The sequence below is a fragment of the Elaeis guineensis genome, chromosome 5 (genome assembly GCF_000442705.2).
Source record: "Elaeis guineensis isolate ETL-2024a chromosome 5, EG11, whole genome shotgun sequence".
Classification (NCBI taxonomy): Eukaryota; Viridiplantae; Streptophyta; class Magnoliopsida; order Arecales; family Arecaceae; genus Elaeis; species Elaeis guineensis.
In genome coordinates, this window is record NC_025997.2 from 126,937,247 (window position 1) to 126,960,230 (window position 22,984).

A 22,984-nucleotide genomic window follows, 5' to 3' on the forward strand; every position below is an offset into this window, starting at 1 on the left:
AGAGGCCATACGTGCAAAGGGTGACCATGTGTATTAATTAATTAAGCAAAACTAAATCAAGGATCAAAAAAACAAACATAAAGAAACACATGTGTGAGTGTGAACGTGTGATAGTATGGCCCAGCCCTTCCATTTAATACATGTTACTTTTATTACTCTCAGATTTGAAGAAAAAAAAAAAAAGAAGAAGAAAAAAACAGTTTTCTTCCTGTATTTGTTTCTTACTTTTTTTTTTTTTTTTATTTCTTTTTATTTATTTTTAAATGTCTGCAAGTCCTATCAACCCAACATCAAGCTTGTGAACGTACTGGTTGGTAATCCAACAAACTCAATCATATTTAGAGAAGTTTGAGACAACCTTTAATGTTGGAGGAGGAAATATGTCCAAAAGATAGGCACCGACACTCTACAACAGCCTTTCATGGTGCATCTTGTGATTAGGTATTAATAATTGATTGTAAGATATGGGTGTCAGAAATAACAATGCTACTTTCCTAAAGGATTTACCACTTATCTAAAATAGATGAGTTTGGATAAGGATTTCTCCTGATTGGAACGGATTTGTATTCTGCACAAGTTTTCTGGTTTTGAATATGAGCCCTAATTTAACATGCTATCATAAATTGGACAAGCTCTTCGCTTAACTCCAGATCCCAAGATAGTAGCAACTATGCAATGAATTATAAAAACTTCATTCTGAATGGCCAGAAAGTTCATATAGTTGATGGTTAAAAGTGAGAATAAGCATAATCCAAAAAAATAGCAACACAAGCAACATTAAGAAAATTTATTAACATTTTTTTTTTCTACTTTTCTTTTCATTTAGGTTAGCTTGCGTTGGAGCTTCTATTTCAATCTGATGTCCGTATTAATTCAGATCAAACCTTAATAACTATTTTTTTTGAAAAAAATAAAGATTATAAAAATCAACAAATTATTCACAAAAAGAACCCCACTACTGCATAAAGAAACTTTACTAAATATCCATCAATTAGTAAATAAGTCAGTTATTTGATTCCCACTAGTTAGTTATACCTGTACGAATGAGATCAAGAAACCAAATAAATGAAGGAGAAATCGCAAGATAGATCCACTCTATTAATATAATATTCACAAAGTCTACCATGCGTTGCAAACTTGCATCCGGTCTATTAAAAAAATAGGTGGATAAAGATAAAAATGGGATCAAAGAGATAAATAAAAGAAAGCAAATCCATCGAGAAAGTTCCATCCCGTCAACGGGGACCGGGAACAGCCCCTCATCAAAGAACGGACGGTGGGAGAAGGCCCCGGTCCCTTTCCGATTTACCGTGGCGTGGGACCCAGATGAGTCAGCTCTCGGGAACCGGGAAACGGATAACTCCCGTTGCGTGGCACTGGGGCCCATTCTACGATGGATGGGGTCCACCGGATCTGCGGTGGACGGCCGCGCGCCCCCATCCGACGACGCGATGATGCGACGCCGTTCGACGCAGCGAAGGGCTAACGGCGTAATTAACAACCTTTTAATGATAATGAAGGCAAATTAATTAATAATTAGACGGAGAATGGTGGGCCACCCCGAGGGCGCGGTCTTCTTGGGTGGTTCGCTGAGGGTTGCTCGGTTTGCGCCTATAAATACCGCACCGGCTCTGGCACCCAGAAGCATACCCTGCATACCATTTCAAAACCTTCCTCTGTTCTCTTGTTCTCTTCTTCTTCTCGCTTTTCCCACTTGCCAGGGGGTTTGTTCTCTTGATTCATCTCATCCCAGTCATGTGTGGGATACTTGCTGTGTTGGGTTGCTCCGATGATTCACAGGCGAAGAGGGTTCGAGTGCTCGAGCTCTCTCGCAGGCAATGATCTAATCATCCGTACTCATATATCTTCCTTTCTTTCCATCATTTGTTTTCTGTGCACTGGAGGGGGTGAAGTTGTGAAACTAGTTTATGCTTGCCATCATGATGGGGTTTATTTGGCATTTGATTCATCCTGTTGTCTGTTTTAAGCTTTTAGCTACCAACCATTTAAATGGGCAAATCAGCTAGCCTTCTATCACTTTTATGTTCATTTTGTTATCCAAGTAAGATGCATGAATAAAACTTCCACTAGAATTCGTTTAGGAACTTCCAAGGATACTATTCTGGGATTCCACCATTATTGTAATCATATAAGATAATATATTAAGGGGATGGTGAAGACTCAAGATTACACTTGTTAATAAGCTATACTATTTGTCGAGTGTTATCAAGAGTATTACCTCTCACATGTCATTCCCATGCATGCTTAGGTCTCTATGTTATGATTACATATATATGCACACTGTTCCATTTTTTGTTTTTTTCCTTTGATTGGTAGGCGCTTTCACATGGTGATGTTTCCTCCTTGGAGAAGCCAAAAGAATATATGGAGCTTTTTATATAATTTCTTATGTTCCTACTATCTATCAAAACCTGGATAACAACCAAAAATAGGAAAAGTCGGTGCAAACTTCCATCACCTTGAATACAACAAATATGTTTTTCAACTATGAGCATTTTGAGCCCATATCATGGATGATGACTGTAAAATTATGCAGGGAGACATGCCTATTTTATCAATACCATCAGATATTTTCACAGCCAAATTAAAACCTTGGAGTTATTTTATTCATTAGCATTCCAAGTGACAAATATATGATTTTGCATGCAAAGATACCTTGTTGAAGATATATATATCTCTATTAAATGATGGAAGGATCATGGTTTATCTCTCTATCATTTCCATATTAATAAATGATTGAAGGAACTGAAGAGGCTGATTTTATTTCTCTGACAGATTAAAGCATCGTGGTCCTGACTGGAGTGGTCTACACCAGTATGGTGATTGCTTTTTGGCACACCAACGACTAGCAATCATCGATCCTGCTTCTGGAGATCAACCACTTTATAATGAAGACAAAACTATCATTGTGACGGTATAACCTACAAGGGAATCTCATCACAAGCCTAGCAGAAACTTTTCTTTCTTACCTTTGTTAATGGGTTATTAGAATTATACTTGCATTAAAACAACAGCGAAGAAAATAGATTATAACCATCAAAGAGAGAGTAAAGCTTTCCATAATTGATAAAAAACAAGAGAACTGTGTCGTTTATGACTTATGTTTGATGGTGGTTGTTAATTTGAAGTGTTTGGAATAACATATTCCAGACATCCTGTCTTATTTAAAAAATGAAAAATACATTATAAAAAAGAAAATGAAGTGAGGCCTCCTGTAATTCTATGCATTCAAGAAGATAAAAGTGAACCTTATAGGGTGGTACAGCACCCTTGTAGGAAACTTGGTGAAGAAGTTGATTTTAACAGCATAATTGTTTTTAACCGGGATTATAAACCTTGAGCACCCTTGAAATTTGACATTAGATTGTTATATTTGCTGTCTATATTTAGAAGAGAAATATATTTGAGCTCTTTAACAAATCTCAGAGATTATATACGATTATTCATATATATCCATCACATGATTTGATTAAGAGCAAGGAATTTGTGACCTAATATATCTTCACCAATCTTCCTCTTCTTTGAAACAAAGCTTGTTCTGTACAAATTTCACCTGATAAAAAGATGATATATGTTTGTCAGAATGATTCTGTCTGTCTCTCGTAGCTTTCATTAGGTCAATTCTCAAGTGTTGCCATCTATAACTAGCAAGTATGTCTAGCCTCATAATATGTTTTCCAGACTTATTTACATTTTAAAGAAAAACAAAATTTCTCCTCCTTGTCGATGTGTCGATCATACCTACCGATGGATGGTTGTGCATGTAACAGGTAAATGGAGAGATTTACAACCATGAAGAGTTAAGGAGTCAATTATCTGACCACAAGTTCAGGACAGGGAGTGACTGTGAGGTCATTGCTCATTTGGTGAGAACCTCTTACTCACTTTTCGTTCATTGTTACTGTTCTTCAATATCTTTTGAGATCACAAGTCGGATACTGCACAGCTTCATCATTTTGTGCTACTGAAATCAAGGCAATAGAAGCATACTTTAACTTGGCATCGCTTGTAGCCCTCCCTTTTTCCACTTTAGATGTGTCTGTTGTAATTAGTCTCATGACTGAAAAAATTTAACATGTAAGAGATTAATCCAGGTTTTCTCTTTGGTTCCATATTTGACAGTATGAGGAGCATGGAGAAAATTTTGTAGACATGCTGGATGGAATTTTCTCATTTGTGTTGCTGGACGCCCGCGACCATAGCTTCCTTGTTGCTAGAGATGCAATTGGAGTCACACCCCTCTACATTGGCTGGGGAATTGATGGTACTTACAAAACCATATAGATAAAAAATTTGGCTTAATTATGATCTCATATGTATCTCTCAGTAGGACTCAGATTTTGGTGGATTGTAACCTCTATAGTAAGGTCAAATGAATCTGTTACTCTTCAGGTTCTATCTGGATATCATCTGAGATGAAGGGGCTGAATGATGACTGTGAGCATTTTGAGCTGTTTCCTCCTGGACATCTGTACTCCAGCAAAGAAGGTGGCTTTAAGAGATGGTACAATCCTCCGTGGTACTCCGAATCTATCCCATCAGTCCCATATGATCCACTCGTTCTGAGGAAGGCATTTGAAGATGTAAGAGTCCATCTTTTTCATTTTTAAGCAATACCGATGATTTGAACCCTGGACCTCCAGAAGGACAAGCCCTTAAGGGAACATAAGACTACATCTTAATACATATTGACATATGACATTTCACTACTTAGGATTTCTGGGTCACCTTAATGTTCTTATATGTTTTTTCTTAATACCATTTGTCAATTTCATTATAAGGTTTCTATGATGCTCGGTAATTAACAAACACGAATTAGATTGGAAAACAGACAGTCCTTGGCACTCCATGTCCTCTAGCTAAAAGACATTTGATGGTTTTGCTACATAATTACTCTTAATTTTTTCAGGCCGTGATTAAGAGGCTAATGACAGATGTTCCATTTGGAGTGCTATTATCCGGTGGCCTTGATTCATCTTTGGTAGCAGCTGTCACAGTTCGTCACTTGGCAGGAACAAAAGCTGCAAAGCAATGGGGAACTCAACTCCATTCCTTCTGTGTTGGTTTAGAGGTCAGCATTACACTCTTGCACAATTCTTATTCTGTAATGAAGTAGTTTAAAGCATGTGAAATGTCCCTTGCAGGGCTCACCTGATCTGAAGGCTGCAAAGGAGGTTGCAAATTATTTGGGCACTGTCCACCATGAATTCCATTTCACAGTTCAGGTTCAAAGGACAACAATATTTTCTATAAGTGCCTTCAAAATTTTTCTGCAGATTTACCTTCCAAAGCTTAGAAAATACATGAAGTTATGGAATTTTTTATGACTGCTAGGATGGTATCGATGCCATTGAGGATGTAATCTACCACATCGAAACATATGATGTGACTACCATCAGAGCAAGTACCCCCATGTTCCTCATGTCCCGTAAGATAAAGGCATTGGGAGTGAAGATGGTCATCTCAGGTGAAGGTTCAGATGAGATTTTTGGAGGATATTTGTACTTCCATAAGGCACCTGATAAGGAAGAGTTCCACCGCGAGACATGTCACAAGGTAAGTGGACTAATGCTTGCCAAAAGTCTTGCAAACAAGAGCCTGTCAGCCTTTTTTCATGTCAAGTAATTATATATTCTTAATGATGGTAGAATTGCTCTATTTCTTCTGCAGATCAAGGCACTCCACCAGTATGATTGCTTGAGGGCGAACAAAGCGACCTCTGCATGGGGGCTCGAAGCTCGTGTGCCATTCTTGGATAAAGAATTTATACATGTTGCAATGAGCATCGACCCTGAATGGAAAATGGTGTGATAAGTATCCAACTTTGATTGCTAATAACATGCTCCAACCATACCCCATTTTTATCTGACACAAAGAGTTGTTTAACAGATCAAGCCTGACCTTGGTCGGATTGAGAAGTGGGTGTTAAGGAAGGCTTTTGATGATGAGGAAATACCGTACCTGCCAAAGGTCCGTAAACTATCAGGATGTTACATGTTTCAGTTTCTTCTGAAACTGCTACTATGGCTCAAAACATGGCAGGACTTGAAATCTAAACTATAGGATATAAACTTACTCTTGTTTTCTTTAGATGCATGGATGGCTGGCAGAACTAAAAACTGGAAATTTTGCTTGTGCAGCATATTCTATATAGGCAGAAAGAACAGTTCAGTGATGGTGTTGGCTACAGTTGGATTGATGGGCTCAAGGCCCATGCAGAAGAACATGTAATATTCCCTTTCTTTCTCTTCCCCAACATAATAGCTAAATCACTGTAAATTCTCTTTGCAGCATTAGCTAGAAAGGAAGTTCTATTCATAATTATTAAAAAACTAATTTCTTTAAAAAAAAATAAAATCACAGGTGACAGATAGAATGATGCTGAATGCAAAGCGCATTTATCCACACAACACCCCCACCACAAAAGAAGCCTACCACTACAGAATGATCTTTGAGAGATTCTTCCCCCAGGTGATCCACTCAGACCACAATCTGCTACCACCAACAGAATGTTTCTCGGAAATAATTTATATATGGTGTTCGGTTCTCTAAATATAAATTATCCTACTGGAGAGTCTTTTTTACCTTAACTTGATTTGGTGCTGCAGAACTCGGCAAGGGTGACAGTCCCGGGAGGGCCAAGTGTCGCTTGCAGCACAGCCAAGGCCATCGAGTGGGACTCTCAGTGGTCGAACAACCTCGATCCCTCAGGGAGGGCTGCTCTTGGTGTCCATGTTTCTGCTTATGATCCTCAAGTACCCACTGCTTCTGCAGGAAAAGGCCCTGCCAAGATCACCCATAAGAAGCCAAGGATGGTTGAAGTAGCAGCTCCAAGCCTCACCATCCAGACCTGATGTCTCCTCCAGTTATCAATATGCCTGGGGACCAGTAATATTTGCATTGATTCTAGCTGTCTCATTGTCGTTGCTGTTGTCAAGTTCATGTAATAGGAGTATTTGAGCAACTGCTTGTATTGGATCAAAAGTAAACCTTCAAGGACTCCTTTCAACTTGTTAGGTGGTTTCATTTTCCTTCCATGCAGCAAGTATATATAAAGTAATTAATTTTGTGCATCGAGTACTCGAGGCAAGTGCTGATGAGTTTAATCAACAGAATTTGGTGGATTTCATTTTGCACATCTGCTAAGATCTTTAATGCATAGACCGAAGACAGGACTTCCATAAAGATCATCTTCAATGGGATCACTTGTCATGTATTCATTGTACCCAGTGTCGGGTCGACAATCATCCTCCTTGGTTTTGAACCTTTAACTAGAATACGAGTAGAAGCTCATGGTTCTTTACAGCCAAAAAAGAAAAGACCAAAATTTGTTATATCTTGCCAGTATTTTAGAAAGAGCAACGTTTGCTTATCTTTGCCTCAAAATCTTAGTCTGCAAACATCTTAACTCCACAAGTTGTGGTAATATATAATCACATTTAGAGCCAAAGCTACAGTCAAGTTTTCTTAGTATGGTCGTGTAAATGGTCAGAAAGAAGATGCAACGGAATCAACTGCACTTGTTAGTGGCATTTGGACCATGTTGACCTTGAGAAATTAAACTGAAATCTCATTAAATTGTACAAGGCGATCTCCTTTGGCTTAGCATTCTAGGTTAAAATAAGAAAAAAACTTGGTATATGGTCAAGAACAGGATGCCCTTGGTGGCATTCGGACAATCCAATACCTTCTAGTGTAGAATACTTGAAAGTGCTCATGGATTGAGCGTCAATCCCTCTAATCCAGTGCTTTCTTCTGGTGCCACTTTTGCCAATAGGTCCATAGCATTTCACTGAGAACTTCAGAGTATTCAAAGCTCGCATAGTAGTGCTTTTAGGTGCTTTCTGCTGGTGTCTGTCTTGCTATTGCTTTCATAGAATGTCCTCAAGAACTTGAACTTGAGACTAGTGTTTTGTTTCACCTGCAAAAAAGAATGAAGATCAGAAAACTAAAAATACAGAAAGCAAAAGGCACAACTTCCCAAGAGAAACTCCTAAGAGCAACGAAGAAGCATATTTTTACACCCCAAGGAGAATCTAAACTGAAATGCAACAGTGAGAAGACCACAATGGTCAATATAACAGTTCCTCATTAAGTAATCTAGAAATGAAAATGATTTGCGGTGCCCATTAAGAACATAAAGAGTCCCTCAGGCCCACCGTTGCTGTCTTGGCAAGTCAATATTCAATTTCACCCCATAAATTACACCATTACCTGAGACCACATTGCTGGAGAATATGTTAATGAATAGGGTGTCCCCTAGCATTACTCATCTAGAAATTACATATGGTGAAAATTTTCAATTGAAAAAAAATGATTTATTCATATTTATTCAATGATTTTATTCTGCACCACTTACCCCACTGGATTTACATAACAAATTATTGCAGAAGAATGTGCACTATCAGTTTGACTACTGGCATCCTTAAAATTATTAACTTCAGCAGGAAAAGAAGAGACCTAAATACAAAAATACATCAATTTCTTAATAGGCTCTGTCATCTCAGCCACCTCAGAAATAGGGATGTGAATGTCTGAGTCTACATTTTCAAGATTTTTGCTGCAACCATCTGGCAATTGATCATGAATCCCTGCATAAAAAAGAAAAAAAAATAAAACAAAAATAAAAGATTATACTTGGGATTGGAAGAAATAAATTTTTCTTTGGGATGGGTAATTTTTGGGGATGGGGTTTGGTTGTTGTTGTTGCACAAATACCTCTTGATTTCTTAGAAACCATTGAAGCTGCTCTTAGGAGCTTCTGACACATGGTAGTATCCTGAAAATTCAGAAGGGTGTACTCCAAATACTTAACTCTGTCAAGACTGCTCATTTTAGTAAATCCAAAAGATGTTGTCCATGTTTCTAGAAGCTCTGGAACTGCTGGAATTAACAGCCTTTCCACCCCTAATGAAGAAAGTAACTGGATAATAATTCAGAAAAATAGGGTCACCAGGTAAGCATGAAAACCGCTTTGTCCAAAACCCACATAAGCAAAAGTAGACATCTGACTGAGCCATCAACTATGTATGCATATTCAAGAAAACGTAAGGGGTTGACTTGCCATGTATGGCAATCCCAACCCTGAGAGGAATGGTAGATGCAGGAGGCTCTCATGAGATCCAACACATTCCTGTGAATCGCACTGTTCTCCAGATGAACAGGAAATGAGTGTGATACACAGGTGGATCATATTAATGCTTCCCCATCCACCATTTCTTCCAACATTGCAATCAGATTATATGGCAAGCAAACTGCTTCTATCAGAAAAACACTGGAATGAAATGCAATGGAAACCATATATGATGGCAAATGTGTGTAAATAAAATGACAGCTGCCAATTTACCTTCATAACCATAATATGGATAGTTCAAGAGTTAAAAATATTTTTATATTGATAGAGAATATTTAAAGCAAGGAAGCATAGATACATCAAATCACATGCCATATCCATATTGAAGACATACAGATACAAATACATGTCGGATGCTTCTAAGATATGTGTCTGATAATTAAGTATCCTATTCTTCCAAAGAATAATAAGCAAAAAAGCCCTGGATGCTTCCTGGATACACTCAAGATGCTCTTGTGATCCCTTCAAGAATGATGGAAGGAATATTAACACTAAATTATGGGATGTGGATTATCGATTTGAACGATGACTAAATGATGACTTTGTGGTGAAATATATTGTTTTGATGGCCTGTTATGCTTTATAAAATGCTTATATATATAATACGTATAGACTAGTGTCACGTGGCTTGAAATGAGTGGACAATGTGGGGGGAAAGAAAGGCCAGATTAATACAATGAATGAAAAAAAAAAAAAAAAGAATGGAGGGAAAGCGGGAGTCTGAGGGCTGAGGATTTGGGAGAGAAGTTTGGGATTCCAGACATCATTATCAGCAATATGAACATTCCTATTACTTTCTACTTCTAAAATAGCTCCGGAATTTCTAGTTTTTTTCTTAAAATCTTTAAATTTCTCTAAAATAATTTCTCCTTTTTGGTTGAATGAGAACACTAAGAAGGGAAATTTAGTCATAATAAGTTCAACTACACAAGGTCATTTGGGTCACAACTCACAACAAAAAGACTGGTCACAAAAAGCTTCTCTTATTATAACAGTAGAGAGATGTTGCCATATCCTATCTGTGTTTCATCCTTTTTTTCCTAGGATTTGTAATATCAGCATATCAACATCATGACATATTTGTCGCTGATGACCACTACCTAGCAACTTTCCATTTATACTTATGGAAAGCTTGTCAACATCATTTCTAAGACTTACCTCTATTTTATATTTTCTCTTCCTCTTTCTCAACCTTTCAACACAACAAGCCATTGTCCTTATTTAGTCCTCTTCAACCATTTGTTGCAAATATCCTCAAATTCTAAGCCAGTTTTCAATTTAATGGTTCTCGATTTGTGTAGCTCAAACATTTCATGCAATAAATACAATTATTGCCATTAGAGCATGATTGATGAATAAAAGTAAAAACAAACAATGATAGAATAATTACATCTCTATCACAGCACATCTCAAGTATTTGAGGTTAAAGAATCATTCACCAATAACTTCTACTAAAGACTACATTCATTTCTATTGCAAGCTTCTTATTATCCTATCATACAAATGCCGTCCACTATCTTAGATGGACTTCTGTCTCTTGACTCTTTGGTGAAAACCCAATCAGCTCTCCTTTAAGGGTGTCCATAAAATCTTCAATTTGACATGCCTGCGCCAACAATGTTTGTCCTACTGCACTTTCTTTTTATGTAATGCAGCTCCCACCGTTCCTCCTATATTCTCATCGGCATTGATTTTACCACACACCTCATCTCCACCATATTCATCTATCCTATTGGGCCCTATTCCCTTGGCCAAAACTTAGTAGCCAGAATATTCTACTTAGGGTAATGTACCTGCTTCAGAATCTCCTAATAATATTGAACACACATCCACTTCCTAAGCACTATTCACTTCATCACTTCGAGCAATTAAGGGCCAACATTGTAAACTGTGAGATAGTGTGGCCCTTTTCACCTTCTAAAATTTTTGTTTCTAGTCTCAAATGCATCAACTCATTATTTTGTCCAATAATCTTTGCTGTTATACACCTTTATCAATCTCACCATGCTTCTTGATGATATATTTAAGAAAGTGATATAATCATATCATCGTATCCATTTTTATAATGGCCTCATCTTCACGTCTTACACTAATAATGCATCTGAATGCTAAGTCTAAGTTTGACGGTTTCACACCTTCATTGTGAACATTTTTTCATGGTTTTTTTATTGGAATGTAACCATACCCTCATCTCTGACTAAAATATATCATCTATAGACCAATACCACAGGATACTTCATCATAATCATCAACATTAATTATTTAATTTCATTTCTGATAAGTACCAAGAAGTATAGCTAAATGCTGATTGAATCTCTAAAGCATTACCTTTTTTGTCATTGTCAAACCTATAATTACTTCAACTGTTTGAATGAATGCTGGTACACATTCATCTCCCTAGTTGTCACTATAGATAAATAATTAGGTAGAAAAATTATAAAATATCATCTTATGGCCCAAAAAATCTTTTGCTTTCAATCACCTCATAATTTATTCAAAAGTATCACCTTTTCAAGTTCATCCAAAAGAAGGCGGCACATTCCTTGTCGGCGATATTGAACACGGGTACCAATAAGGGGCATTTCTGCAACCTTGTCACCATACACCCTAATTCAAGAACAAAAAATCATGCTTCAAAACTAAAACATGAAAAAACTAGTAAGGAACCCTAGATAACAAATGACGGCATCAAATACAGGATTGTTAATGGTACCTAAAAGTAGCCACAGATATCACCTCATCTCCTCTCTCCAAAAGCATAGTGTAAAATCCCCAGAAGTTAAGTCGGTTCAGATCAGACCTGCAATACAATCAAGGCCACAAAAGGTGAATGCAAATATAAAAAGCAATGGTTGTTCCATCGAATAAAAGATAATATCTAACGGGAATGTCAAAGAGGAGGCATAAGAGTTTGGAAGCAACAAGAGGCAACATGATTAATACATGCATCAAATCACAGGCTTGAACCACCATGTGGGTTTAACATGTCCATGGTCTCTGTCTAAGCTTTCAAAGGCAGCCAAATGAACATCCTTATATAGCAAAACTTGTAACAGAAACTCTTTTTTACTTGTTTCAATGAATTAGGTATGTTTCATTGCTTAGTTAAATTAACGTATAAAACTCTACATACTATAATAGCAGTTCCACATAACATCAGTGCATACACCCCCTGAACAAGTATTACAACCTGTCTATTATACCGTTCAAATATAATTTTGCTGAAATCTTTGTTTTAGCATAAGGGTCCAGCCATGATACTCTTTTTAATCACAATTGAGATAATTATCCTGGAATTTAAAAATATGGTGGAAACTAAGAAATATTCTGCCAGCTGGAAATGAAATAAAGAAGGTTTTGCTAAAAGAACTTAGAAAAGAGATTACTTCATTTACTTATTTCCTTTTTTGACCAGAAAAAGCCCAACAAAAATCAGCATAGAACTCCAAAAACTTTTGGACATCTCATGTGACCTAGAAAGAGGGAGACAACAGAATATTCTAGCATTTATGTACTAAAAGTGCTGATAACTAGAATGAAATGACCGACAAAGAAGATAAAGAAATATATTAACATATCAAAATGTAAAGAGATCTCACTCTTTATTGAAAAGAATATCAGCAATAAGATCGCTCTGGGTACGGGGTTCGATCATAGTTACGAAACATTCATGAAGTATATTAAGTGCAACATGCAGCTTGCTATAATATCCAGTTGTGGTCTCAACATCAGAATGATCCTGCTCAATACCAGCATATCCACTGCCTCGCAAAATAGTCCATGACAAAGCTTCTTGGGATGTTGGTTTAGATTGTCCAAGAAGTGCATGAAGACAGAGAAATATCTGCAGCACAGTCACTAACATGTCATAATCTTTCTTATGATTGAAAATAGGTGATAATGTATACTTAGCATTCTGTAGATGAATATGGAAGCAATTTAAGTTCACACCAGATTCAATTAAGAAGCTATTTTATTACTTAGGCAACAAACAGATATTTAAAGGAGCAAAATCATGTAATTAACTGGGAATCGGATATGATACAATGACATGGAATTTAGTTGAAGCTAAAATAAGTATTTTGAAATGTACATTGCAGTAGTGGTTGTATTGTAGTAATTGTAGATGTGCATGAACAAATGGCAAAGTGCTATTGGAAGTAGTTGCTTGAAGTATTTGTTATGGTCAGCCTGTGGGTTTACTTTATCAAAATAGGAACTATTTTGAAAGCACAGGTCATATAGTTTAACTGCTAAATAAAAAATAAGGCCAAGAAAAATATTATCAAAAAAGCATAAAAATGTAAATGAAACATAAGCTCTAGAACCTTAGTGGCACTGCATTAATCACAATGCCTCTATCTCACAACCAGCATAGATATGATATCACAAATCTGCCACATTTTCATGATGAATTTATCTTTCTGAAGCCCATTCAAATAATGCATAGAACAATTTGATCAATATACATCATACATCATGCAAAGGTGAAGCCATACATAAGATCAAATACAAATTTCTTCCATGGTATTGATTCCTTTTTTTAAAAAAAATAGAAGAAAAGAAAATAAAACCTAATCTTAACTTCCTTTATTAGACTTGCAACTATTAGGAGGTAGAGGAAAAGCACAGGGAGGAAGGTGAGGAAGCTGTGACCTACCTCAGAACACGTATTGCTGCAAAACCAATTCCCAGCTGGATAATTTTCTAACCTGCTCATTCCTCTTTTTCTCAAGCATCCAACATGATCTAAAAAATAAATTAACAAATGTCAGACATGTCAAATAGAATTTTCTTTGGAAGTGAATGGATGGAACAAAGTTTACATTCACGCTCGCATTGATCACAATACAGTATTGTTTTATCTGTAAACTCTTTAGTGTCACAATTGAAGTCACTCGAGCCACATATGCCACATCGACAGGATGGACAAAACCATTTTCCCTTAGGCACATCCTGCATAAGAAGAATATTAAGACAAAATGTCCCAAAAGATTTCACTTTAAGTTACAAATCTAAACTTCAGAAGACTATAAATTATACTTTTTGTATTCACATCCAACTTTTGGAGGGCAATGTCCTGAAAATAACTACACTGATGCTTACAGAAAACTTATACTGAAAAGGTTGCTGCAAGCAACAGTACACAAGCAAAGCACAACTGTAGCTCCAGAACCTCTGTGCACATGCATCTGCAGGTGCCAACTGCGATAATCATGAACCTAAGTAGTAGAGAATATATTCATTTTCTTAATGAATTTGGGCCTTAGTCCACTTCCTCTCCACACCAAAAAGAAGTTATTAGAGAATATAATAAAAATTTTGGCCTCTTTGCTCAGTTTGAAACAAAAAGAGCTCAGATGAACAAAAGTTATGTAACATCACCACAAGAATTCAAATAAAGAAAATCATTTAGTGTTCTAAGATCAATATTAGACTTCATTAGTTGAACTTTAGAACTAGATCAAATAAAACTATTAGCTAAAGTGTCATGCTTGATCAAACTGCACAAAAGCATTTTTTACTATACTACAACAAAATGTTTTTGCTGAAGGAAAAGTGGAAATAGATACTTAAGAGGAAAGATGGGATCTTCAGTAATCATTCTCCAAGGATAACGAGGTTTAGAAGCACTTGCAGTAAGGGCTTATAATTGAGAGGCAATAATTAAGAGGGTGAGGATCATGGAGAATAATGGATGACCTTAATGAGCTCCGTGATAGAGTTACCGGGTTTAAATATGATGATTATTTTTCATGAATATTGAGCTCTGGAAACCATTCTCAAAAGATTTTTGCTCGTCAGATGGGGGAAGGAAATGAGTAGTGAGACACTTCAAGAGAAATAGTTAGGAAATATTATGTTTGGAATGGCACCTGAGAACACTTTTGTCAATAGTTTCTCGATCCTTTTCTACCAACACTCAGCATATTAAACACTAGGCTAATCTTGTTACATTGTTAAACAATTCAACTGGAGTATCCATTATGATGGTTGAGTTGAAAGCAATCTCTAACATGCCTGACTTTATAGGCGAAAAATATCATGAACTATAGACTGATTGACTTTTTGAGCAAGTTTAGAAGAGTATCACAAGGGCAATTACTATATTCTTCCTGGAAGCTACTATCTTAGAAACAAAGGTGCTGATATTTTGTCAGTAGAAATAAGTGCACAGCATCCCTTCTGGTGGTGGAGCACCTTAGTGCCAGCAAACCTACATGTATAAAATTGGTCATCTTTAAGATGCATCTTGACATAATTAATAAGTTGGAATAACTAAAAGAGAGTTCTATTCAGAAGGGAAAGAAGGACGGTGGAAGGTGCTGTCATCAGGTGAGCTGAGTGATAAAGCTTAGACCAAACAAGGAAGTCGTTTGGATGAGAAGGATGATAAGATGAATGATAAGTTAATTTGAAATTGGATTTTGGGATGCTCATGCAAAAAATTTATTCAGGTTTGTCTAAGGAGATCACTTTCACTTTACTAGGGTAGTCTAGAGCATTAATATGTATTTGGAAGTGTCTCTTGCATGAAAAGTGTTGTAGAGAGTTGGAAGATGTTATGACATACGATTGAATTTCAAGTGAGTGTGGAAACAAGGTGAAATTTTGGAGGAATAAGTGGTCTGACATGGTCCATCATGATGCTGATGGTTAGTTTTTGTATGTGCCACATGTCCATTATCATTTTGGCCTCTAAGCTAGGACAGGGGATACTATGGTTCTGTCAAGTTGAAAACAATTAGCCAGGTCTTGAATGAGGCTAGTTTGGGTTTTACAGTTTGCTGTACCATCTTGTACCATCTGATATGGGAGCATACCGTATCGATACACCGTACTGCTCCATACCGACACTATCGTCCTATACCGAACTACATACGGCGTACCAATACTATAATAGGATTTTATCAGTATGGGGTCCGTATTGAGATGCCAAATCTTGGTATTTTTACCAGTTGATCTAGTTCAAACCAATTTAAACTAGTTTATACCAATTACCAACATTGACATTGAAGAATAGAAAACAAAGAAAAATTAGAGAATAAAAGACTAATTGGAGAAACTAAAAGAAAGTTGGAGATAAAAAGGAATATATAAGAAGGCATCATTTGATTATAAATCAAATATAACGACTTGTTACAAGGATATGATTCATTTTAGATAATCTACTTCAAAAGAAAATAACACAATGTTCTTCATTGACCATGAATTGGATTATATATAAAATCAATGACTTTTATCACTGTTGTATCTATGAATGCATGTGAAACAAAAAAAATGCAATTTCATGTAAATATAGTAATATTTCCAAGAGGATGACAACTTCAATGAAATATAACATAAATAAGAACCACAAAAGAAATCAACTCTTTTCAAATAAATACATTTCTTTTCTTATATAAGCTAACTATACCAAAAAAAAACAACTAAGCTTTAATTTCATGAATTTATCATGGAGTTATGACTTAAGTACTGATGACCAGTCATGAGTTATCTCAGGGTTTTGCATGCCAATATATATATATTTTTTTACTTCTGGTATTTAATTTAAATTGTTACTTCTTTATTTATCCAATCTTCCGACCTACTAAAATATAGTTCATCATGTACCAAAGAGTATAAAGGCATGGTACTAGAGTTACAGACTTATTGATATACGCAACTGATAAACTGGTACCAATATCCAAACCTTGCTTGGTCCATTTAAAAATCACCATACAAAAGGCAGTTTTGCTATAGCACCTACAGATGGTCAAAATTGTTAAGAGATGAAGAAGAATATATGCTGGTCTTTTCCCAACCATTAAGACCAGGGACTGTCAGTGTGGCCAGGGAAACCTCAATCAGTAATTTAACTATCACGATTCTCATGATCCTAACTTTTTTGGTCTCCAATTCAAAATGATAGAGATAGGAGGGCTCTTGGTTAACCCAAATGCCTGATGGACCCCTCATGCGGGTTCAAATTCAATTTAAAAACTGAGGATTCTCTATACCTTCCAAGTCTTGCAACATGCCCTTGAGGAAGTACTCTCTTGTGACAACCTCCAGAAGTGCTAATGAAAGAGTCACAGTTATGCTATGCATAATGATGTAAAGAAGTCCCTTCTGATGTTGCTAGAAGATTGAAGTGAGCCTTCTTTAAGTGATTATATTAGAAACAGGAAAACAAAGATTCATGAAGGAAAAGATGAGGTTGGGAAGAAGGTTAGCTTGTGAAAGGTGAAAAGTTGGCAAAGTTTTGGCCTCAAAATTGTGAGGTATGCTTTTAGAATGAGTGGTTTGTCATCATACTCATTATTTTTCTTTTCAAATCTTTTGTTAATCAGGCTTCTTCGAACTGCAAGAAAATAAACTGCAAGGATGCTGCATAACCCAAAAAGATTATGTATTACAGAATCATTATGATGCCATGTTGCAGTTTGAATGAATAGAGCAGAGCCTACAGTAAACTTTAGATAGTTAGGACTCAAGCAATAGAATTATGGAGGCTTAAGAATGGGAATAATCGGAGTTTCTCAAGAAGACTTTTAAAAAGCCTAAATCAAACTATGAAAGTTATATTGGACCCAATTAGCATTTCTCCAAAAGAAAAAAATAGAAAGTAAACAAAATTTTACACTTGGAGCAAAGGAAATACCTCTAATGCAACACAGCCTGGATGGAATGCTGATGGACAGTGATCACAAAGCATAAGCTTACCGCCATATTGACATACAGAGCATATTGTGTCACTTCGGCAGAGAGAGTAGAGGCTTTTCAACCGTGGATGGGAGAAGCTCTTAACCTTTGTACCAGGCACCATCTGCATTTGGCACTGCAACAAGGACCTTCCATCTTTCAAAAATATACAGGCAGCTGCCTTCTGATTAGTGCCACCAGCATGAGCCTGAAACTTGGAGAGACCATACAATTTTTTACAGCATTTGCACTTGATTCCACCACGAGTTATACACCCCTCCAACATAACTTGGCCATCCCTCTTACGAATATAGTGTACCTTCTGCCTTGGTAATATTATGTTATTGTCTATCAACATTGACAAGGGTGTTCTAGCAAAATGCTGGCCTGTAGATGATAGTACAACCTCCTGTGATCTTTTTCTTGATTCATGATATCTTTGTCTAAGAGCTTGAGATGCCTTTCCTTTATTAGATTTCTGAGAGCAACTAGACCGTTGCTTTAACTTGCTACGTAAAGCTTTTAAAGGAATGGACAAATAAGTTGTTCTTCTTCTTTCTGATTTTTTAAGTTCTCTCACATGTAATGTACCAAACCTTGGTTCCTGTTCCAAAAAATTTGACACAATTTTTGATCCTTTTTCAGCCACATCACGTGATAACCTTGTAGATTCCTCAAACTCATCACAGGCCATTGCGGTAAAGGGTCTTTGGATTCTGCACAGAGATAATTCTTTATTAGAATCCTCAAATTGCACATTGAAGGATAGGCACCCAGATTTTTTACTGTTCATGTCTTCAGGAGATATTTCAGTGGAACTTTCAAGATTTTTCTTCCTTAACATAGAACAACTTGCACCACAATGTTGCTGTTCTTCAAGAATTTTGAGTGGAGATGCCTCTGTGGTACCAGAGTCTAATTGGTCATTAGAATCAACCATTTTGGGGTAGGCACGTAACTCCGTACATGTCCTGTTATTCTCTGCATCCATGCTAGTTGCAAATTCAACAACATCATGAGTACAGTGTTCTGACCCTCTTTCATGTTTCTTTGATGGAAAAGAATGCATAGGAGGATCCCTAACAAGAGAGGCAGGTTCAGAATAAATGTTTCTAGGAAGCGAAACACACAAGTTACAGCCCAAGCAGCACAAGTCTGAACTTTTGTCGTTTCTGCATTTCTGATCCTTCTTTTGCAGCTTGTCTATCAAAGCACAGCAGGCCTTGTGAAGCGTATAGTAGCATTTTCCTTCAGGTGAAATGCAGCGAAGCCTTAACATTGTATCTCTTTTAACTTCAACCTTCCATCCCAGAGCCAAAAGATGCTTCTTCACTTTTTCAATTACTTCTAATTTGCCAGTCGGGAAATATCTATCCTTTGAACCATATACACATAATTCTACTGCTTTAGGACAGAATTCAGCTTCAAGATTCACAGGTTGCCAGGATTTTCCAACTCTCCTATTCCCAGTTTCACTGCCCATCTGCCTGAGAATGTTGTTGACCTCAGCCCCTGTACCATTACGGGTTGAGTGGTTATTAGTGCCATCAAATTCCATATTTTGAACTTCCACCTCTTTGTGTGCTTCACAAGATTTAATCAAAGACTTACAGTGTTCACCTGAATCACTTTCCTTGTTATCACAACCTGCAGGTAATAGATGAAACTTTGCAACCTGGTGCATATCAGGGACAGCCACTCCCAAATATGAAGCATGAGAACACCTCTCATGAGAACACTTCGTCTTGCATGAGCTATCAGCACATCCAAACAGAGAGTTGTTTTCAAGTGTTTGCAGTTTCCTACATTGAAATTTACTTGTAGTTACATCCAATCTAGTATGCATGCCAACGTCATTATTCTGAATATCCCTAACTTCCATACAAGAAATATCCTCCGGTGCAATATCAATATCACCAAAGTTCATGGGAGCGTCAACTAGTTGGCAACCAGGAAGAGCTCCAGCAAGAGGTTTGCCAAGGACAACAGATTGTAATTCCTGGATCAACTGTGACACCAAGCTGTGCCAGATCGATCGGGACCCAAACATCCACATTCTGATCTTGTCCCAGAAAGCAGCCATGGTTCTCAAGTCATACCAGATTTCCCTGACAGATACAGGCAAAGCACCTTCTTGCTCCAAAATCTGAAGCACTTGAAGCAACAACCATTCGCCACGAGGCTTCCAATGCCCAGATACTTCATCCCACATCTGCGTGGGACGCAGCTGATCGATAGAGATCATGTGCTGATCACCTTGATCTGGGAAAAAAACTAATCTCTCAGTTGAACCATCCTTGCGATCAAAAACTACACCTTCCCACCATGCATCATCCACCAAGGCATCAACACAGAGCCCATATCTTAGCTCAGACTGTCTTATATCACAATGAGGTGGCAATGGTCTTATCTGGCCACGGTAATCTTTTGGTGTTGTTCTGTGCAGACCTTCTACAGCAGGTGATACGGGGATCCATTCTACAAGCTTTGAATGCTGATCTTCACTCAAAAGATCAGTATATTCAACCAGACGAGAGAATTCACCACAATTAATGACCACGCCTACATGCCAGGAACCCTTTAGCCCTTCATCAGAATATAACACCTAAATAATTTAACTAAAGCATGAGGGAAGAGCAAGAATGGCTCCTTAGTTGGAATTATGTTACAGATTCAGAACTATGGCAAAATGTGATTTCACTTCATAATGTGTCAATTTATAGAAACGACAAAGGTTGCAAAAGAATAGAAAACCAGGGGTCAATCATACTAATGCAAGAAGTTTTAGAAGGACAGGCAAAGAGAGAAGAAGCCTTCATCGCAGTTGCCAAGATTCCAAAATGTTGATAGCAAAAGAAAATAAAAAATTCTCAAGGAAAATAACAGAATAGAAGATAGTCCTTTTGGGTTTGAATGATAGAAATTCAAACATCTGAATTACATGAGCGAACAACTGGGGGGAAATTACCTTTTCTCCCAACAATATGCTAACAGAAATTGAAAAAAGAAGTTATATAAAAAAAAGAAGTTGAAAAAAAAAATGCTGATAGGGAAGGAAACAATGTCTTCGAAACGACGAAAGACAATGCAATATTCGTACCTCGAAAAATCCAACAGCAACTCCAAGTCAAGAAAGGGTCAAAAATTCATAATAAAGGATCAGCCAACACACAACAAAAAATAAACCAAAAAATAACTCCCAAAGTAGGAATGGCATAAGAGTAAAGAAGCTAGAGAGATCAAACTTCAAAAGAGAAGATCAAACGAAACGATAGACCAAAAGAATGGGTAACATACAGACATCATACGAATACAATAAAGGAGAATACCCAATATAAGGAAAAATCGTATCTTGCTACAAGGAAAACGAAAACCATAACAAATCCTCCTAAAATCACGTAAAACAAATTAAATAGAGGTCTCAAGATCCAGAAAAGTCCCACATTGCATCAGGAACCATTATTCTGGATCGCAATGGATCGAGGAGTGCTTACCTCGACCTTCTCCCCCAGCAGAAGCTTCTTGCTGCTGGCCTTCTTCTTCCTTCGCTTCCTCTTGCTCTCGCCGTACCCGTCCCCCATCAATGGAGGCCAAGAAAGTTAGGAAGTTCTCTGCAATAAGATCAAGAGGGCCAGAGAGAAGAGAAATCCAACGAAAAATATAGAGCTTTCACAGAGAAGAAAGAACAGAGCAAGGGGGTTTTCAGACTACCAAATAAAACCCCTTGGACAATCTAACCATTATAGGTGGGGGCGTGATTTTCGTGGTCCGACGGAGCATTATATGTCAATTATTTACCATGCGTGGCGAGTGTTTATTGGTGTTGAGATGAGCCGTTAACAGTTAAGGTTAGGCTTGGTGATGTTGGTACGCCGTCCTTAACTTATCCCCCGAGAGCTACAAACCGAGATGAGATCCGACTTACGCGGGTAGTTAAGTTAGAATTACATCCAAGAAACCAGATTTTACGCTGGTTATTAACAAGCCGTTACGAGTTATGGTACTAGTTGATAATGGGTTAATACGATACCGTCATATGCGAGTGAATAATTAGAGGGCATTTAGTAAAAGTTGGTTGCAAGGGAAATTAGTGAAGATTTTTATTTTTGAGAGGCATCAGATCAGGCCTGTAAATAGGAAGATAGAATTGGGGAAAGCAATTGAGGTGGGCAAGTCTGGCCATATAAAGATTTTGGTTCACCTTGATCATTTGTACTATTTAAACTTGAAAACAAAAATAGATTCCGAGATTCAAGCACTTGCTCGAGAAAAGGCTGCTGCCAGTTGCTATCAAAGAGGCTGTACTGCACTAGAAAAATGATTGAGTAAAGTTATATGAGGCAACATAAATCAAAACTAAATTAATTGATCTATCATGGTGGAGAATGAAGAATGCCCTTTTCATTTCTTCTTTTTGAAAACGAGATTTTTGTAGAATCAGTTTTTCACATTCTTGGCGTTTGGCATCTTCAAAAAAAGTAAAAGGTAAAAGGGGAGGGAGGTGAAAAAAAAAAGCAAGCAAATGTTTGTTTGGACCACGAAATGCAAATTTATCCAGTTATCTCTAAAAATAAATTGTTTCATTTCAAGTTTGAGCCAGAATGCGCCCAATCCTTAAAAAACAAAATGGACCTTGTCCTAGACTTTGATTGAGCAATAGTATGCAGTCTTATTTTGAGAGAGCACAGAAACGAGAAGGGGCTAAACAAGAAGGCAGACAAATATTTTTATCATTTTCTTTTAAAAAAAGGTTGATAACCGAAAACCAAATCACTTTTCTTCCTGAAAAATCGCTTGCAAGCTGCAACTTAGCGCTTACCTTGCCAGTTTAGATGCCATTACAAGCTTCGTCATTTTCTAAGTTTTCTCCAGTTAAAACAAGATAGGCTTTGATTTTCAAGTCAGACTACATTCACAGAATCGTGACATCTCGCTACTTAAAAATTCCTTTAGGATAAGGAAGCAATGTCCAGAAGCTCAGTGATCACTAATGGAGTTACTCATACTAGGTCTAAAGTCAGGATCTGTAGATGAAAATCAATGGCATCCCCTTAATCCAAAACAGAAGAAAAAAAGAGAAAACGACGATTAGGCATGAAGCACCACAATGACCAAGTCAGCTGACCTAAAAACTTGAAACAGCCT

The 22,984-nt window shown here is 37.1% G+C and overlaps 2 protein-coding genes across 4 annotated transcripts; one reads left to right on the top strand and one right to left on the bottom strand.

Annotated features, from left to right (window-relative positions):
• The first annotated feature begins 1,629 nt into the window (after positions 1-1,629).
• On the top strand, positions 1,630-7,094 carry LOC105045849 (asparagine synthetase [glutamine-hydrolyzing]). Its single transcript, XM_010924272.4, has 13 exons — positions 1,630-1,835; positions 2,797-2,935; positions 3,792-3,887; positions 4,144-4,285; positions 4,414-4,604; positions 4,931-5,092; positions 5,166-5,246; positions 5,356-5,577; positions 5,692-5,826; positions 5,911-5,991; positions 6,162-6,248; positions 6,385-6,492; positions 6,630-7,094. Exons 1-13 carry the CDS (start codon positions 1,756-1,758, stop codon positions 6,873-6,875), a joined length of 1,770 nt encoding a protein of 589 aa, XP_010922574.1. The 5' UTR covers positions 1,630-1,755; the 3' UTR covers positions 6,876-7,094.
• Positions 6,895-22,200, bottom strand: LOC105046174 (uncharacterized). Of its 3 annotated transcripts, none has more exons than XM_019850846.3 (10): positions 21,334-22,198; positions 17,799-20,444; positions 13,981-14,110; positions 13,815-13,903; positions 12,754-12,998; positions 11,868-11,954; positions 11,662-11,761; positions 8,740-8,944; positions 8,482-8,612; positions 6,895-7,942 (listed from the first exon to the last, which is right to left on the bottom strand). In XM_019850846.3, the coding sequence occupies exons 1-9, from the start codon at positions 21,418-21,420 to the stop codon at positions 8,482-8,484; spliced, it is 3,720 nt and encodes a 1,239-aa protein (XP_019706405.1). In that variant the 5' UTR covers positions 21,421-22,198; the 3' UTR covers positions 6,895-7,942. The 3 variants fall into 3 exon arrangements, with proteins under 3 accessions (XP_019706405.1, XP_019706404.1, XP_019706407.1); XM_019850845.3 differs by having other exon boundaries at positions 8,533-8,612; positions 21,334-22,197; XM_019850848.3 differs by lacking the exons at positions 6,895-7,942; positions 8,482-8,612 and having other exon boundaries at positions 8,764-8,928; positions 21,334-22,200.
• Between the last annotated feature and the right edge of the window lie 784 nt (positions 22,201-22,984).